Genomic DNA, 20,686 nt, shown 5'->3' on the forward strand with positions numbered 1-20,686 from the left:
AAAATCACCTGAATTTGAAGAAAATTAGCTTCAAGAACTTAGAACCTCATATCTATACCTGTTGGGTTTTGCCTGTCTCTGTGTTGGAGAACAATATAATAGAAATTGGGTTACCTCCTCAGTTGATATTAGACCATGATATTTCTTTCTTCCTGGTCTGTATTCTAACATGTATCATTTGTACTTGTTTCTTTTTTTTCTGGCCTTGAGAAATTACTTAGTTTTATTTGGTCAGCTGTAGTGATGAATATCCTGAGTATTTGTGCCTGCCTTTCATCTTCACAGAAGCAAAATCATCAACAATTTAAGTCGTTAGCTTTTAAAAGTTTCTGTAGAGACTATTAGACATATTCCATAATTTCAACAAATGCATTTCATCATTTATCATGTTTCTCAGTTCCATTTGGCCAAAATATCAGTATTTTCTTAGGAATAAAAGATGTTCAGGGCACCTGAGAGAGAACATCTCTCTCTCTGTCAAATGAATAAATAAAATCTTTAAAAAAGAGAGAATAAAAGATGTTCATTTCATTCTTATGCTGTGCAAGTTTAGAGTTACCTACATATTAAAGACTGAAAAGGAGTAGCTTCTTTTCTTTTTTTTTTTAAATTTTTAAATTTTATTTATTTGACAGAGAGATCACAAGTCAACAGAGAGGCAAGCGGGGGGGGGGGGGGGGGGGGGGGAGGGGAGGGAAGCAGGCTTTCTGCCTATCAGAGAGCCCGATGCAGGGCTTGATCCCAGGACCCTGAGATCATGACGGGGGCCAAAGGCAGAGGCTTAACCCACTGAGCCACCCAGGAGCCTCAGGAGTAGCTTATTTTCATAAAGTCAAATGACAGTGAGAACAAACCGTACTGAGTGGACTGGGAAACAGTGAGGGGGGACGCCTGGGTGGCTCAGTTGGTTGGACCACTGTCTTCGGCTCAGGTCATGATCCCGGAGTGCCGGGATCGAGTCCCGCATCGGGCTCCCAGATCCGCAGGGAGTCTGTTTCTCTCTCTGACCTTCTCGTCGTTCATGCTCTCTCTCACTGTCTCTCGCAAATAAATAAAATATTAAAAAAAAAAAAAAAACAGTGGGGGGGGGGTGTGCAGGGAGGTGCTGCTCTTCCTACGTGACCCGTGTGATGCCAGGCACCTGTCCCAGGATGGCTCTCATCGCCTCAGGGCCCAAGGGCAAATTGCAAAACAGGAAGCATTTATTTTTCTAGCTCCTTCCCATTTCCTCGCTGACCCCCATTTCTCTGCGCCTCCTTTAAGGCCTCTCATAGGATCTGACGGTGGCGGCCATTGAGAGCCTCCCCGCTGCCTGTTGTTTTGGGGAGGCAGACCCCTCAGACCGTCTCTTACATGAATGCTTCCAAATAGGAGGCCTCCACCCACTCCCACAAGTAATTCTTTGTCTTTTAAAGATAGATGAAGAGACTTAGAATCTAGTCTCCCAGCTCGGATATGATTCTTCCGTGTCATCTTTTCTAGGTCATGGTAGGAAATTGAGAATATAGTTGGCTTATAAGATAATTGAGACTAAAATCTAAAACACAATAGGCCTCGTCGAGGGGTAGGTTAGTTGCATTAGAGAACTGTCTCTAATTTTGGCCTAGCTGAGGGCTTATTCCTAGAGAAGGACTCCTCCTGGGAGCTACTGTCTGTTTCTGGCAACTTCGCTTTTCAGGATTGGGAGAAAGGTTGTCAGCGATTTGACACTCTTCCTGAAATACTGCTGACCTCTGTGTTGTTGGTGTTTATTTATGTCTGGGTGTACAGCACTGAAGGGGCTATTTCATTTTTGTTATTTTGCTGAAATTTGTCATGCTTCCCAACATTTTCATGTCTTGCCACAGAGAGAAAATGATAATCAGTACTTGGGAACTAGAAGGAATTTAGAGCTTGGAGGAGGCTGCTCGAGGCTGGAAGGACTGACCTGGGACTCTGGCCCTTCCTGGCTGCCCTGAGGGTGCAGTGGGACACTGGTTGGGAAGCTACCATTATGTAAGTGCAGACAACTCAGTTATAACCTTAGGGCCCAAACTGGCCACCGCCTAGGATCTGACGGAACATGGCCTATTATTTTCAGCAGAACAGGGTAGTCAGAGAAGCAAGAACGATATCTGCAGCTTGGGTATGAGAAGATGAACACACGGTTGATACAAGATGACGATCTAGTAGAACAAGCAGAACCGGAGTCCAGGGGGTTTGGTGATCAGTAGTCACCATCTAGACTCAGAATCAGGGCCAGATGGGAGAATCCGTGATGCAGGAAGGGACCCCAGTTAGAGAGCGACACTCAGTAATAGAAAATAACTCAGGGTGAGGAGCACGTGAAGGACTGGCCGGGTAGTATCTGCAAAGTGGAGCCTCGCTTCTGGGTTGGGATTGAGATGCAGAAATCCTGTCCTGGGAAGGAATGGAGAAGAAAATGGGAACATAGGGATTCTGTCCCAGCAGGGCCACCGAATTGTAGCTGTGGCAGCAGACAAGGCATTTAAGTGCAAGGACAGAGGCATGTGCCTCTCTAGGAGACTCAGAGCCAACGAGGCTGCATAGACTCATAAACTGAGCATGATCACAGCTGTCAGCACTGGGCACCGCTTCTGGTGGGGAACTTTGAAACACTATAATGCACAACAGGGTTTAGAAAATTATCTTTGGCCTTGGATCAGAATTGGTCCTGGGAATGTGGGGAAACTCACCAACGTGTGCACAAAAGGAAGGAAAATTCAAAGGCTAAGGGCCATCCTGGGCTGGACTCACAAAGAAGTGATTCAGCCTCAGCTGCCAAGCTCTGCTGCGTCCAGCCCTCCACCGTTGCAGCTCGAAGGCAGTCAGGAGTGCTACTCTTAAAAGGAGTACAGGACGTTTTCCTAAAGAAAAAAAAAAAATGTATATTGATAAAATTTAATTTACTTTTATGTTTATCCTCAGATATTAATATTATGCTTAAATATTCCAAAAAGAAAAACTAGTATTTTATTTTTAAAGATTTTTATTTATTTGTTAGAGAGAGAGAACAAGTAGAGGGAGTGACAGGGAGAGGAAGAAGCAGGCTTCCCACTGAGCCGGGAGCCAAATGCAGGGCTCGATCCCAGGACCTTGGGATCATGACCTGAGCCAAATGCCGATGCTCAACCAACTAAGACACCCAGGTGTCCCAAAACTAGTACTTTTTAATTGCCATTATTTTTATGTTTCTGTTTATGAGGACTGTTAGGACCTCGGTTTTAGATCTGTCAAAAGATCTCTTTTAAAACTTGTCTGCAACTGTCTGGTACTTTTTGCTGTGTTTAGTGTTTACCCTCTGTTCATATGCCTTGGTGCTATTGGTGAGCTTGGAGCTGACATTCTTTACCAATTATTCGGTCAAACCATATGAAATTCAGGTAGTTGACTGTCTTTGTCTTCTAGAAACTACACTTTCATATGGGTCAACTGACTAGTTCCTGGGCTCTCTTCCTCCTTTCCCTGCACACAGCAAATACCCCCTTCACTAAGGAGGGCCAGGGAAATAGTCCGTTCTGTCAAAGCCACGTCTCCACACAGCACCGCTGCTCAGGGCTTCCCCCTCAGCCTGCAGTTTCTACATCTGCTATCGTGGTCCTAATGAGCTCAAATTTCAATGTACTACTTTCCCATCAATCAGAAGTTGACACTTTGCCTTCACCCACAGAGCGTTAGGCCGTAGAAATTTCAGCTTATGTCAAGTTTTCTAAAGAGACTTTATCTTCAGAACCTCCTTTCTTCCTCAGTATTTAACTAAACCACAATGAGTTTTAAAAAGCTTTGTCTTGGGCCTTGACCCCAAGGTCCTGGAAACAAGTCTCACTTTGGGCCTCCTGCTCAGTGGGGAGTCTGCTTCTCCCTCTCCCTCTGCAGGTTCCCCTGCTCCTGCTCTCTTTCTCTCTCCTCTCAATTAAATAAATAAACTCCTTCAAAAAGAGAAAGATTTTTAAAAAAATAAAATAAAAAGTTTTATCACACACATGTAGGACAACCAACTCAGTGGGTTTTTTCCCTGTACACACACGCACAAGCACATGAGTAAGGTTCTGCATTCGCAGAAAGGCAGGGCGAAGTCGGGGATGCCATCTCGTTCACATAGCTGTGTTCTCTCCAAAGAGCACAAGTAAGCACGGTGTCGCAGTACGGAAATGTGTTCATAGCACAGTGGCAGATTGGAAAGGACTACTGAGATATTCACATCCCCTCTTCTCTTGTACTTCTGTCTCCCATCATCACCTTTCGACTTCTTCACCAAAGCAGGCCACACCTGGTTTTGTCATTTAATATGTTCTTTTGCACTTCACACTTCCTTCTGATCCATGTAGCCTGGAGGTGTGGTGTCACTGGGCTTGCCTGGTGGAATCAGGAGGTGTGGCACCCCGGAGACACTCCAGGTGTTCCATTCCTTACCGCTGGAGACACAGAGGGGTTGGAATGGAATTAGGAAGCAACAGGCAAGGGACAAAATGACTAGAGGGGACTGACTGATGAGTGAAGGTTGAGGGAATCCACATTTCTCTCCACTGAAGCAAGTCCTGAACAAGAGCATCTGTGACAGCTGTCTGCACTGCTGTAACAATAAGGCTGGGCGACAGAGCATCAGTGCCGTGCAGCACGAATCAGGTTGGGGGATGATACGAAATTAAGAAAATTCATGACCATAATGCACAATTTAAAAGTTTCAACTTGAGAATATGTATTAGATGGATAGCAGAGCTTCTGAATCATAGTATCTTAATGAAAATTCAGTTGTGCTTGAAATAAACACTTCGCAGTTTCTCTTAGGATAGCCTCATGCCTTTCAACTTTTATCTGCAGGGAGTTCTTTCTAGAATTTCCCTTAGATCTCGGACGCTGCAGCTTAAACAGTTCACTGCCTCTGCGCTGTTATTGGAAACAGTTCTTAATCACATCTTAGCTTCTCACACAGGACTGTAGTGGCTGCGGGCATACTCTAGCCATTAGTCACAGCGAACAGGATACTGCTCTCCCCTGTAAACACCTGCCTCGGCTTCTCTTTGCACAAGAATTATACCGCACTTCTCTCCTGTTTCTTCTTTCAGTGATGTGAAAAACCTCACATGGTGCTAATTATTAAGTGATCTATTTTGAGGTTTCACAAGAAAGTGCCAAGCAACTTTGGGGAGGTGGCTTATCCTGTGTGTGACTGTTTTCTTACCTGCACAATAAATCTATTAATATCATCTTTGAGTAGTTAGTAATAAATGTAGAAATAATATATGTTAAATCTTTATTTTTAATAGTCCTCTAGTACATGCTCAGTAGTGGTAGCTTTTTTGGTTTTATTATTATAAATTATATTTATAAATATATGTTAACTTCTTCACTGGGTTTATTTTCAATAAAACGCTTATGATGTAGCAGATGCTCAGCTAATGGATTATTGAATCGGTAACTGAATAAACCAATAAATCAGCACCAAGTATTACAGGTTACAGAACATGCATATAGAGAGGACTCTCCTGTGTGTAGCAAAGGTTATCCTCCCTGCTTATCCTCCCTACTGCCTGCTCAGATTCACTCTGTCTTGTTGGGCAGACTGATGTCATCCAGAAGATCAATTCTAGATATAGGTTGATACTAAAGGCTTCTGGGGTTAGATTGTATATGGGCTGTCCTTGGAAAACTCCATCTACTTGAAAATAAGGAAGGGGGCACCTGGGTGGCTCAGTGAGTGAAGCCTCCGCCTTTGGCTCAGGTCATGATCTCAGGATCCTGGGATCAAGCCCCACATTGGGCTCTCTGCTCAATGGGGAGTCTGCTCTCCAAACCCCCCTGCCTGCTGCTCTGCCTACTTGTGTTCTCTCTGTCTCTGCCAGATATATAAAATCTTAATAAAATAAAATAAAGGAAGAAATGCATTGATCCCTGATTTTGTCATGCCATTAAAATAAAAAAAAGAAAATGTTCATGCATCCAAAAAGAATTTATTATGCATCATATGTCAGCAAATGTACAATAAATTGAAAGCAAATTCCTCAAAAAGACCAGACTGCCTAGATATTGATGCATTTGACTCTGTGCTTCCCTAGATAGAGAGGATGATAACACTATGATAATAGTAACAACTATCATGTTGGGATGTGTGTGTGTGTGTGCATGTGTGAGATTTGTCATGGTTCCAGCACCCCTTGGAATTGAATCTGATTTTCCCATGTAACTGGAGAGAAACAGAAGCTTGAGCATGAAATACTTTCCCCCGGGCTTGCCTGCAGCTGACCCGTCACCCCTGGGCTTTCCCCGAGAGTGGTTCCCTCACTCCTAAGCAACAGCAGAGGTTTGGGGCTTCTTTAGAGACAGGGATGCAGGCACAGAAATCCGACGGAGACTACCAGTCTGTAGAAAGAATCAGATCATGTGTCCCAGTAGCTCATTGCCAGTTAGGCTCCAAACAACATCCAAGACTGAGGATTCAGCCTTTCCTATGGTCTCTCCCTTTCATCTCAGGTGTTCCTTCACATTCAAACACAACACTTTCTAGCAGATACAGTATTTCTAGATACATGAACGTTGAGAAAGAAAAGCATAATATTCTCCGATAACGGTGAATGTTTTCATGGCCCATAGTATCTGGTGATGTGGGTAATCAAATCAGAGCATACATATCAGAAGATACAAACTTTGAATCAAATGTTTATATAACATTGCCATTGCTCTCCCAAAAGCACATTATTACATTATTCTTAGATGTTTAGGTTTCCAAAATGGTAAAAACTATATGTCTATAGCAGATGACTATACCTTTCATCAGTGTCTGTCATCTGGAATGTGAGAGTTCTTTGAAGGGCAGTATGAAGGGAAGCTTATTAGGGTGTCCTCAGTGGAAGAAGAAGGCCTCCCTCCAGTTCTTAAAATTTGGATCAGTCTGTCCCTGTGATGGTGGATTCCTGGTCTACCACTGTAAACTGACAACTGTATGTTCGTTTTTATACAAACCAGTGCTTTTGGCTGCCCATATTCAGACATGAACCTGAAAAAGGAGGCAACTCTTCATGATCGTCTGAGAGAACAAACACAGGCAAATTTGGAACCCGACCCTTCACATCCGAAACCGAAGAACCTCTGTGGCTTGAACTTCAATGGAAAACATGAAATGGTGAACAGTCAGCCCAGGTAAGGAACTTTTGAAAATGTAAACCAGAAAGCGAACCACGTAGAAGAGTAAAAGAACAACATTTTTAATAATAATACCTCGTTCCTTGTATTTCTTTGAAATGGCTGTGTTTGGTTTTGGATATTATTACGTTCACTGGCTCATGGGATTCACCTAAGATTTGGTCTTCATTTAAAATAATACTTTTTATGTCTCTGTTTTCAAAAATTTAGATTCACCTCTTTCTAGATGTACATGTTACACGTGAGCAATAAGAAAGCACATCTCCTCTATAAAATTCCCTAAGATTTGCTTTTGCCTTGAGAACATCTTTGTTCTGTGGATTGGTTTCATCTCTGAAACCAATCTCTGGGCTCTCTTTAGGACGTGGAGTATGGCGTCCACGCCGTCCTACCAGGATTTCCTGTCCTGCCTGCTATCTGCCTTGTCCTTGTTAATCCAGGTGCCCCCCTGATGCGATTTCTTCTAACTCGGAACAGTTTCCCTGTTGATTCATAACTCGGAACAGTTTCCCTGTTAATTCATTGGTAACATGTTATCCTTTGGTTCTTAAATGTGAATTTACCGCTTGAAGCAACAATTTCCAATTTTCATTTACATGTTACAGTTTTCTAGGGAGCTGCAAATGCAGCCTTATTTTTGATATGTTTTAACCTATGGCAGGAATTATAAACATAGAAAAATCTGACACTCAGTAAATAATGGGAGACCAGACAGAGGAGGAGTCAAGAAAGGCTGGTCAGAGAAGCAAGGAGCGGGTGTTTTTCAGACCCTGCTGCAGGCAAAGGCACTCCTGTTCAAGCCCTTCAGAGACTGTAGACTCCCTGAGCTCTGAAGGAACGGCTACTTGAGGGGGGCGGCTGTTTCTCCCCAACCTCCAAAGCCTTGCTCTTTTCACTCAGCCCTGTGTGGAAGGAAGAAGCAGGTACCTCTCATCATGTGGGAGCCTGAGCTTCCACTGGAACAACTTTCTGCCCATTTATGCCTTCAGTCCCAGCGAGGCTGCTGCTTCCCTCTCAACAAGACACCTACCTGTTCATTGGGAGAGTTTGGTGTGAAGTGTGGGTTTTGTTTGTTTTGTTTTTTTCAAGCAAATGTTGGTATAGCGTATTTGGGTGGCATTTCCTTCTTGTTGAGTAGTTGATTTTGCTTCTGCACACCTCTGTGCAGATTACCTCTCCTTTACTGCACCATCTATTTCCTGTAAATAGGCATGCCTATTTTCGTAGCTGGGTCGTGCATTTTTTATTATTTGTTAGACGCCCACTTCTCTTGTTGAAACTTCACAGGGTCTAGCTGTTCTTTACTGCCTCTTTCCCACCCACACTGTTTACAACTGTAAGTAGTTGAGAGCTCCAGCATCCTTTCCGTGTCCTAGTTGAGGGAGAACTTTTTCCTTTCCCTTTTTTAAAAACTGTTTTCCAAGGAATGGTGTTTATTTATCCCAGAATTATAGAGATCAGTACATCCTTTTGCTCATATTCTTTCTGTCCTGTTACCTTTTTATTTCCCAAATAAAAACTTAGCTCGTGTCTCTTGTAAACATTTTAGACATTCATCCTCAATGTCAAAAGTCAGAGAGACAAAACAGATCTTTGAACTGCTTTAAAAAAAAAACACAAAAAACCCTTGGGGTGCCTGAGTGTCTCAGTGGGTTAAAGCCTCTGCCTTCCCCTCTGGTCAGGATCCCAGGGTCCTGGGATTGAGCCCCCCATCGGGCTCTTTGCTCAGCAGGGGGCCTGCTTCCTCCTCTCTCTCTCTCTCTGCCCGCCTCTCTGCCTACTTGTGATCTCTGTCTGTCAAATAAATAAACAAAATCTTTAAAAAAAAAAAAAAAAAAACCTTAAACTGCCACATTCTCTGGGGCTAGCTAAGCCTTTCTTTTCAGCAAACTCGGATATATGGCCTCTCCTCTCTTGAACTCCTCTTTGGAACTTACTCTTTTCAATACATTATTCTATGCTTTACCATTTTGAAGGGGATTTACACTGAAATAGATCAGATAAGCATAATTACTACAGATAGAAAGAAGAAGTAGAGAACAGTAGTTGATTACCACATAGAAAAATCACACATGACCCTGTCCTGTGGAATCCTATTTCATGTATGCCCTGTGCTGTGTAAGTAACTGCGTGAGGGGAGTGAGTCATACTGTACACATCTTGAATTCCTTCTTAAGCCTTCTTTTGTTTTGCAGTCTCAAGACCAAAGCCCTCCTTGTGCTCCAGTCCCAGTCCACTTCTTTTCATTTAACCAGCTATCATGACAGTGCTTGCATGGTATTGTCTGGAATGCCCACTTTGATTTTACCCCCATCTCTATGATGTCCTGCTCATGGTCCAGAATTCCAGGGAGGGGGAAAAACAGAGCAAAGAAATCATCAAGGAATCATATGTAACACTAGTTATGAGCAGAAAAAAAATATATTTTAATTCTCTTCACAGTTTACTTATAGTGGTTTCCTGAGGCTGACTTTGCTCTAACCCAAATCATTGCTCTTAAAAATCACAAGATAGTAGATATAGGTGGAGGATATTTAAATTCAATCTCTTTCTTCTATCTGTTGAGAATGATTCTCACCTGGCTCATGTCCAAGGATAAGAATGGGGGATAAATTAGTGAAAATGAGAGTTACAGTTTCCATCCCCCCTCCCATCCATCCATCCATCCATCCATCCACAAATACATCACTGAGCTACCTACAGGCCTTTTGTAATTGCTTATTCCAGCAACACTTGTCACCTTAGAATCGCCAGACTTCTGACAACTCAAGTGCAAAACGTAAAATTAATTCTTGACATTCTTCCCAAATCAATTAGATGCTGCCCAGAAATTTAGGGAATATTGTCTTTTCTCTAATTTCATTCCAGTTTTGTAATTACTTTTTAGAAGTGTATTTGTTTCCATATTAATCTTGGTAGAGGGAGTTATTATTAGTAAATCATTTGATTATGTTCACATCTTCTGAATAGAAGGTCAAGTTTTAAAATTGAGTAGATTATATACTACTAGATGTTTACAAGATTCACATTCATGGAAGTAATATTACATGTTAACACAACTCTAAAGACCCAGTCTCACAATAGGTCCTCATTACTAAGACTGTCCTTTTCCCTTTATGCTAATAGAGTGAGAAGTATTACGTTCCTCGTGCATTAAGTACAGGCAAATGATCTTGTACTTGAGTTTCTCTCATTTAGGTATGTACTTACTCTAGAGGAAAGGGGATATTTTTAATTTGACAGTTTATAATTTGCACTTATGTTACCTTTGAAGCTTCCCATAATCTTGTGATGTAAGCAAAACAGATATTATTGTCAGCATGGTATTGCCATTTACAGGTGAGGAAACTGAGATCCTTAATAATAACTGATTTGGGGGGCGCCTGGGTGGCTCAGTGGGTTAAAGCCTCTGCCTTCGGCTCAGGTCATGATCCCAGGTTCCTGGGATCGAGCCCCGCATTTGGCTCTCTGCTCAGCAGGGAGCCTGCTTCCTCCTCTCTCCCTGCCTGCCTCTCTGCCTACTTGTGATCTTTGTCTGTCAAATAAATAAATAAAATCTTAAAAAAAAAAACTGATTTGGGACCCAAATATAGGTGTTCTGGTTCAATCCAGCATATTCCTGTTTCAGTAAACTAATAAAGTAACACTAGAAGTATCAGTAATAATAACTATCTAATATTAATATCACCCTCACTTTGGGCCACAAAACACTGTGTTAAACAGTCTGTAGACATCATGTTAGTTTAATTTTATCCTTACAACAACCCTATGTGTAGTAAGTATTCTTATTCTGATTTTATAATGTGGACACTGCAGGTTCAGAGAGGTTGGGCAGAGTTGGCAGGATCGCACAGACATTTAGTAAGAAAGTTAGGATTTGGGTCTAGAATGGCCTGACTCCAAATCTTATACACGTTTCAACTACGTTAGACTAGCAAAAGAATGTCAGCTTAACGCTCTGAAGGGCTTGGCTAAATTTATGTCTAGATGACTTTCTACTGTGTCCGCGATTTTCAGGGTCATCTTGTGATGCATTTATTTCTTATTTCTTGAAAACAGAACTATTGGAAGGGAAGAATCTTACCATGATTTCCCTAAACTATTTATTTTTATTTATAATATATATAATACAATATCTTCTATCTTGAACACATTTCATTATAATAAACTAAAGGCCACTCTCTGCAACATGGGAATAAAATTATACTCATTAAAACGTTTCATTATATAGAAATTACTTTGAAATGCAACTGTCCCCTCCCCCCATATTATCTGTTAGCTGGCTTCCCTGTGTCTGAGTGGAGCATTTTTTTCCGGCATTTCCCAGCCACCTAAGTATTCTTTAATAACTTCTTTTGCCTCCCCAAAGCAGCTTAACATATTCTAATTTACATAATTTGTAGAACACCTTTGTTAATATTCAGTCATATTCATACTCATTGCTATTAAGAAAAACCTAAGAGGGACACCTCAGTGGCTTAGTCATTTAAGCATCTGACTCTTGATTTTAGCTCAGGTTATGATCTCAGGGTCAAGAGATCAAGCCACCATTAGGCTCTGTGCTGCTGAGCATGAAGCCCGCTTAAGATTCTCTCTCTTCCTCTGCCCCTCCTCCATGCATGCTCCCTCTCTCTCTCTCAAAAACAAAACAAAACAAAACAAAACTGAGAAAATGCCTAGTACATCTCATTTTTCTTTCTCCTAATGCCTTCTATATTATAAATTTTATGCACTTCCCTAAGGCCTATACTGATAATAAAAATGGCTGAGGAAGTTATGGTAATCAGAGAGAATGGCGTGTAGTGAAATAGTTCCTTAATGATCCTCATAATAAATTGTGCTGCCGTGAGCCAGCTAGTTTATTTCCACTACTCAAATTAGCTGCCCTGTAAATACCTGCTATGGGGTCCATTCTCAAAATTAAAACAGTGTTAGTCTGTTGTTTTCTATATTAACCTTCCAAGTCATTACATAGGTTTTCCTTAATCCATCAATGTTTTTCTTACAACTTCCCACATAAATTCTCTGCTTGGGGAGATAAAGCCTACTCAGTGTCCCACTCACTCCCTACACAATATTGTTTTTATTCCTGGGCCAGTGCCTTTGTTCCCATTCTTCCTACTTTATCTACTCCCACCTGCATCTTCTCCCTTCTCAGAGGCTCAGCTCTATCCTTAAAGTTTTCTACAGCAGTTCCAGCCCATATGAGCTTCTTGATGTCAGAGACCACGTCGTACACATTTCCGTATTTCTGACACCTAGTATAATGCCTGATGCTCAGTCAGCACTCAACAAATTAAATAGGTTTTGAGCAGCTGCTCTGTGCCAGGGACTTGGTAGGTTTGGGGATATGAATCCAATAAGAGATAGTCCCATTCCTTGTTCTTAACACTCCTTTGTGCTTTGGTCTATACCACACATCAACAGCTTGGGTGTTTGTGTCTACGTGGGCCTTCTTAGAACTTACTTTATATGTGTGTCTTATTTTCTCAAAAGAACAGGAAGCTGCTACAGTGTATGAACCAGTTTTCATCATGCTTTTGTTTTTTTCCTCATTCCTGGTCACATTATAGGTACTTAGTAAATCTAAGTTGATTGGTTCAGGTGTATACATTAGTTTGTGTATTAAAGTTTCAATTTCCTCCCCTGTGAAATGAATATAATGTGTGAGGTGTAGATCTTGAATATAGATACATGGAAAATATGACTGGGCCTGACACATAATAGAAACTATTGATATCTTTTTCCATTTTTATAAAACTGTTGATTTTAATGTCTTGCAACTGGGCCAGTTGTAATTTTGTATGTACAACACACCTTTGCCCCCAAAATAGAAATTTAGACCTTTATTTAGTCTGAACTATTCCTCTGCATTGGAAACTCAGTTACACCCCTTAATCAAGGGAGCAGTGGTCAAACGTCAGGATTTTTCCTGGACACCCAGGAAAACCTTCTGTACAGGTTGTGGCTAGACAGGAAATCCCCCCACCATCCAGACAAACTCCCTCCTTCTCCACACCTCCAAGCACACTCTGAGGGACCTCTAGTGGGTTATGACAATTCTGGGGTCTGCAGTGGAAAGGGACTCCCAAGATCATGTAGTCCTGCTTCCTCATCAGAGAAATAAGATTACTAGAGCCAAAGTATTGAGTTCCCTATTGATACTGTCATGAATGGCCACTCGAAGCCCTCTGACTTCTGGGTCATTGCTCTGCTCACTCTTCCGTTACTTCTTCCTCCTCTAGAATTAAGATTAGGTCAGATAGAAATGGTTTATGGAGGATGAATGCCTGAATGACACTTAACCTTGCAGAATTGGGATCCTGCCTATAGCTACTTCCTGAAATTGGATTCATTCATTCATTCATTCATTCAACATTTATCCTTTGAACAAATACTTACAAAAGTTGTATTCCAAACTCTAGTGATACAGCTAGAACAAAGCAGACTAAGATCCTTGTCTTCAGTAAGCTTTCACTTGGTGGTAAGAACATGGCCCAAGCTAGTGAAGCGGCGGGATGAGGTCTTGAACTCAGGCAGGAAGAGTTGGCAGAAGGCACATTGATTCACTCATTGTATCAACATTTATTTGTTCAGCAAATACATGTGGAGCTTCTACTGCGGCTGATGGTATGGCAGGTGCCAAGGATATGACAGGGAACACAACTGCCCCATCCCTGCATGGAGCATATTGTCAGGAAAAGGAGGGGAGGAGAGCAAACAGAAGTAAACCAGAGACTGTGGCTAAGTGCCACCAAAGTAACAAGGGAGTGAACAGGCAACATTTGCAAAGTTTCCAGCAGTTTCCTATCTTAACCTCCTAGAGACCATAAGCAGATCTACGCCATTAGGGCAAAAAGTGGGGGGTGGTGGTTCTGTTGAATATTGTGCAAATTGAGAATGGAGTTGTGTCAAGATCAGCTCAGGAACGTAGACAGTGACAGTGCTGGGGGAAAAGGACTTAGCCCTCATGGGATTCTTCATGCCGTGCTTCCTGTGGCGCCTCGTAGTAGTCTGGTGATTTGTAAACAAATTTACGCTTCTGCTGGAATGTTATAAAATACTCAATGTATGCCTTAAAAAGATCTTTAAAAATATTTCTCTGAGCTGGTTCTCACGAGACATTTTATAATTTATTGTGGATCTCTGGATTTCTGGAATCCTGCCTTGGCCCAGCTTCTTAGTAATTAAATGCTTCAGAACAGTGTGTGCTAAGATGTCCACGGTTCCTTGCATAAAGGAATACTGGTGTTCCCGCATGCCAGAAAAACAGAACTTTGTTGCCCAAGCACCAGTGGGCATTTGTTCTCAGCTACATCCTTGATATGGCTTTAAAACAGTTATTTTCCACTCATCGCAAATAATAAAATGGGGACATTTAACATGATTTTTTTCCTCATAACTAAAGCAAGTTTTTGTATTATAGGAAAGTTAGAAAATATAGAAGAGTAAAAAGAAAAAAATTAAAAATTAAAAAATTAATAATACTCAGCCTTTTTCTGGTTAAATAACCTAACATATAGGCTTGTAAAAATATGATAAAATTCCCACTGCAATCACTCAGGTAATAGAGAAGTTTTTAAAAACATACTTTCTCACTCCCCACTTCTCAGTGCATCCTGAGGTTACTTGTATGAATAATAATGTTCTCTTTTACACTTTTTCTGTGTTTATGTATGCATATGGATATTCAGATATACATTCATTTTTTTAAAAAATTAATTACAGTAATTTTATGCTAATGTTTCTCTCAAGGTTAGCTTATATCACTTTGGGTAGATTAGGATGCAATCATATTGAATGTAGGGGAAAGAGGCTACGTTCCTGACAGGTTAACATGTCAGTGACATTTTAAAGGACCACGACATTAAATGCTGAAACTTTAATAAAATGCACTCATATTTTTGTCCCAAGTTTACAATGGCACTCTGAACAAGGCACCTGAACAAGTCACAGGAAGTCAGCATTTGTGGCCAGAAGAAAAATAATCTGGTCTTGGACTTTTACTTTTATATGGCAAAGTTTTAAAGACTTAAAACAACTAAGTCTACTCACAAAGAAAAAGAAAAAAACAGATTTTCCTTGTCTCTTATGGACTGCCATATAAAAATATTGTTTGCTGGCTTAAAGTCTGACAATAAGAGATACTAGCTTAAAAATATGTTTTATTTATTTAACAGTATGTCATGGGTAATTTGTCATATTCACACAAATGGGTCCAATGCATTGTTTTAAATAATGTATCATTTTTCATAGCGTAGACATACTCTAATCTATTCAACTAACTCCCCGATCAACAGATACTCAGATTGTTTCCAGTATTTTTCCTCCTTAAATAATGCTGCAATAAACATTTTCATATGTATGTCATTTATTGATGGTTGATAATGCAGTAGTTTTAAAAGTTGAATTACATTTTATTTATAAACTAAACATACTTGTATGAATCTGTCCTTAGATTAGAGTCTCATAGGTTCTTGAGTTATTTTACATTACTATAACTAAGTTCACATATACAAACACACATACACACAAGTGTACACACACATACACACACACACACACACAGAATCCATACATACATGTGTAGAAAGCCCTTGCAGTCCTCATGACACGTCCCCAGCCTGCACATCTCACCTCATCACACACCGCACCTAGCATGCATTATTCCCCCGGCCGACCCACCACCTGTCAGTGTTTCTTCAACTTTCATCTTCACGCTTCCCTTAGTAAAACTTGCTTGGAGGCCTACACAAACTCCTCTCCTCCTGAAAGGTTTTTCTGATCTCACTGGCCTTTTAAGCAGAAAATCCACTCCTACTTTGTCATATCAAAGCAGTTTCTCATCTCTACCTGGAGCCCTTTTCTCAATCAGCTTTGTGTGAAAGTTGACGCTGCACACATCTGTATCTTCTGAGTCTCTTGGTGGCAGATACCATTTTGGTTGAATGTAATATTACCTGCATGTAGGTAAAGCTACATGAATGAGTTTGAATGAAATGAATGTAATACCTGCATGTAGGAAAACCTTAAGGAAATACCGATTGGACCTGGGCAATCTGTTTAAAAAATAAAAAAGTCAGAGCTCAATATTTGCCTTTGAAACCCTGTTCTAAGTTACTAAGACAATTTTGTGAAAATGTAGTATGTAAAACCTTCACATGTCATATGTATATTTTTGGCTTTAGGAAACTTTTCCTTTACTGCTCGAAAGGGAGTCAGCAAGCCTTTTTTCTAACGGGCCAGAGAGTAAATATTTTAGGCTCAGCCAGCCTTACGATTTCTACTGTAGTTCCTCAGCTTGCCCAGTGTAGTGGGAAAGCAGCTGCGGACAGTAAGTAATGAATGAGCAAGGCTGTGTTCTACTATAGTTCCATTCACAGAAGCGGGCGATGGGCAGGGTTTGACTCACGGGCTGCTGTTGGCAACTCCTGTTCTAGACAGCATCTGACTACATTTAGACTAACCTGACTTAATTCCAAATTTTGATTTTTCCACTTTAGGTCTTCAGCTTACTGTGTGACTTATTTAACCTCTGTGGTTTTTCAGCACATAGATATAAGAGTAATATTACCTCCTTCATGTTAGACATCTAGTTCAGGGCCTAGAAACAGCAGCCACTAACTTGCCTTGTTAAAAGTAGCAGCAGCATAGAAAGGGGGGCAGAGAGCATGCAGCCCCTTTTTTCCACTGGAAGTAGCAAAATCCAAAGGACAAGGCAAGTGGAAAATCAATGGAGTAGCAGAGACTATCGGGTGACAGACTCCAATAGAAGCAGTGATTCTCTAAGTTGTGCACTGCTATGTAGAGGGAATCAGGGATACACACACGCTAGCCTGACATTTCTGCTGCACCAACAATCACATTAATAAAAGATTTTGAAGGTTGTTTGGAGCACCTGGAACTATGATGAAAGGTATGGGCCAGGTTTCAAGCAGAATTACCGTTGAAAGAATAATACCTGGAGATCTCAATGGTATGGCCTTTTTAGCTAAAATACAAACAAATAATCTTTGGCACTTCACTGGCCTAATCATCACCAAACATTTCTGCTGCCCACCGGTGTGCAGGAGACTCGTTCCAGATGCAACACTTCAATCACTTTTCCTCTGCCAGCAAGAGGAAGTCCAATACTGGAGAACAGTGTGCAAGGCTCTCCACGACTTGGCTCCAGCTTGTTCTTTTAGCCTCGCCTCCAAGCCCTCCTTTCCCTGCACAGTGCAGGTGATTCGGCCCAGTAGGTTGATGAACCTCTTTGTGGCTGTCAAACATCCTCCCTCTTACTGTGCTGATGCCTGGTCTGCTGCAGTTCCTGCTTTTCTCCCACCTTAATTTTCTAGAACTTTATAAGCCCGCCGGTCCTGCATGTCTCCCTTCTTTTAGGATCAGACCCAATTGCATCCTCCATGGAGTTCCCCTCTCGCCTAGCTCCAGGCGGTCTCTCCCTCCAGCTGTCGGGAGTGTTCCTGACTCTCCCTTTCTTTTGCTGTGTCTTGTGACACCTTCTTGATGCCTTCCGTGAGTGCTCGGCAAGCCCTAGACAGAAATGCACAGAGTAGGGGGAACCTGGATTTGGAGTCTGCAGACTTGAGTCTGTGTCTCACCACTGACTCACCAAGATGGAAAAGTGGTTTAGTGTCTCTGAGCCTCTGTTTCTTTATTTATATCCAGGGTCCTATACCTCTACTTTATAGAGCTTTTGTGAGAATGAAATGAGGATGAACAGAGTGAAGAGTCCAGGTCCTTAGAAGGTGCCTGTCTCCCTCAAGAAATGTTACTGAGCCTGAACTGATTACAGGGTTTGACTTGGTGTATCTCCCTAGTGATGTAATCACTTTGAAAGCAAGACTGTACTGAAATACGTCTGTGGTTAATGGCAGTGCCTGGAATTTTATTTTAAAGCCACTCAGTAAATTTATTTCATTTATTTTTAAATTGCTTTTTAAAGTCCCCATCAAAGTTATATAAGGCATCCTAGATTCCATTTTTCAAATTTTGAAGATAGAATCAAGATCTTCATCAGGATCTATTGTAAAGGGATGCTTTTAAGATTGTTTGAAAATCAACACAGTTTCATCAGATTTATAAAGTTTGGGGGAATATACCCAAACAAATATTTGCCAAAATGTATAAGCAGACTAAAATGGTTCTTTCTTCCATTTTATTCTTTGCAAAATGACGACACCATGGCTATTGAGTGCGCACGCTGTGCCTCTGGCTTTCCATGTTGACCAGCTCTCTCCACCAGCTGTTCACTGCTTAAATCCAAGCCCTCTTCCTATTGCTCATATTCTTTCCTACAAGGAGATAAATAAACCCTGATGATCTGTATATATGCAGAGCATAATGAATATTAAGCATATTGATTAATGAAAGTATTCCTCACATTTTTGTACACATCAGTGCTGAATAAAAGTTTGCAAACTATTTTATAATACAGAGCTTCGCAAATTGTTCAGTCTCCATTTTGCACGTTGGGAAGCTAAGACCTAAGCTGAGAGTTTAGAGATGAGCTCCAGGGTACAAGCCTAGAGCCTAGATGCAGGTGTTCTCTGCCGAGGGTGCTGGTCTCCCCACTACACTGCAGCTTCACTACCCGGAGCAAGGGTTCCCCACAAATAGCTATCTAGGCCTTCCTTTTAAGATCTACGGTGGGATAGCAGAAGAAATTCTTCCTCTGTTTTTTTCATTTTTTATTAAAAATTGTCTAATGGGGGACAACTAGGTGACTCAGTCAGTTAAGTGTCTGCCTTTGGCTCAGGTCATGATCCTAGGGTCCTGGGATCAAGCCCCGTGTCCAGCTTCCTGCTCAGCAGAGAGCCTGCTTCTCCCCCCTCCCACTGCTTGCTGCTTCCCCTGCCAAATAAATAAGTAAAATTTTTTAAAAATGTCTAATGATAAAAATATATATGTCTAATAGATAGAATATGTTTTTACCATGACAGATATTATAAATATAATGTCATAAATAGATAAAATTACCTCCAATTATGTATAAGTCACTTAGATTCCTGTGTAAGGTTTTGGTGACTGAATTGGTGTCCTCATCTAAAACAAAAATTGAAACAGTACATGAAAACTTGTCAGTGAGGACAAAAGGAGAAAGCTGCTGTACAAGTGCAATAGAAAATGCATTTGCAAAGCAAGCTATTACAACTTTCGTGAAAATCATAAATATATACAGATAAATTAATCAACGATTTCAAGGTCTCTCTACTCAAAATGATACTTAGTAATTAACAACACTGGAAAAAGTTTCATTTTAGAAACTTCCATATTCACTACAAACCATGAGCCTCAAGTTTTTAATAAAGTTGCATGACGGAAGAGTTACAGAATTAGTCCTTACTGCATACAGGAGCATTTTAAAAGTTAATTAATTCTCTGACATTCAACTGTGTAACTAAATTACTTTATACAGTTGTTTAAGCACAATGTCTATAATCTTCTGATTAAAATAAGAGCTAAAATCGTCAGTAGCATCTACTATTTACCCTCTTGCTAACCATACCATCCATTATCATCCCTGATAGCTCCTTCTCAGAACCTGAAGGATCATCCCCCAGAGAGTTCTAGAAACTTTCTGCTGTAACAGACTGAAGGGGATTCAGAGGGGGGAGAGCTTTCAGGTTGCAGTTTCAAAGTTAGATTTTCTGACGGAAAATATCTTTTTAAAATCTTAAACTGAGAATTGTAACAAGGCTCTGTGCAGCAGAATACCTGCGAATTCACTAGTGTTTAGCCTGTGGTTTCTATTTAAATTTGTGCTTCTGTCATGATTTATTCTTACCTCACCGGATAATGAATCTAGATTTTATTTCTGTTCTTTGCCCAGACTTGTACAGCAGGCAAAGTGTTTGAAAATCAAAGGAAAAGAAGATATTGACTTGGATAATCTCTTCAGAGGTAAAAAACAAAAAAACAAAAAACACTAGCAAAAACACAGAGTATGCTTTTTTGTTGTGAAGAATGTCTGATTTGTTTGCCGGGTTGGTTTTATCATTCCAGGAGGGGATAGTGGAAAGAGCTTGACGAGACAAGAAGAGATTTGTGTTCTAGTCCCAACCCTACAGACAAGTAGGTTCCAATACTTCTCCACCCCAACCTTGATTTTCTCATTTTATTTTTTTTATTTTTTATTTTATTTTTTTTTCTTTTAAAGATTTTATTTATTTATTTGACAGAGAGAGAGAGAGAGATCACAAGTGGGCAGAGAGGCAGGCAGAGAGAGAGGGGGAAGCAAGCTCCCTGCTGAGAAGAGAGCCTGATGCAGGGCTCGATCCCAGGACCCTGGGATCATGACCTGAGCCGAAGAGGGCGCCTGGGTGGCTCAGTGATTTTCTCATTTTAAAGTGAAAGGACTAGACTGTAATTTCTGTGATCCTCATTCGTGATAAGACAAATCAAGACCTATCGAAGTAAAGGTCTCAGTGGCGGAATTTCTCTGCCATCTGCCTAGGGCATGAAGGAGTATCTCATGGCATTTTTATATGTTGAGGGACTGGGAAATGTACCTCAGTATTAAGACACCAAAGGAAGTTGTTGG

General features: G+C 40.9%; 1 protein-coding gene across 1 annotated transcript in view; it reads left to right on the forward strand.

Annotated features, from left to right (window-relative positions):
- Positions 1-20,686, forward strand: part of L3MBTL4 (L3MBTL histone methyl-lysine binding protein 4) — a 500,325-nt gene that overhangs the window by 374,813 nt on the left and 104,826 nt on the right. Inside the window, exons 15-17 of the mRNA XM_046025260.1 lie at positions 6,964-7,137; positions 19,976-20,046; positions 20,149-20,217. Coding sequence (XP_045881216.1) covers positions 6,964-7,137; positions 19,976-20,046; positions 20,149-20,217 — 314 coding nt within the window. The remainder of the gene's footprint in view (positions 1-6,963; positions 7,138-19,975; positions 20,047-20,148; positions 20,218-20,686) is intronic.

This window comes from Meles meles, chromosome 12, assembly GCF_922984935.1.
Source record: "Meles meles chromosome 12, mMelMel3.1 paternal haplotype, whole genome shotgun sequence".
Classification (NCBI taxonomy): domain Eukaryota; kingdom Metazoa; phylum Chordata; class Mammalia; order Carnivora; family Mustelidae; genus Meles; species Meles meles.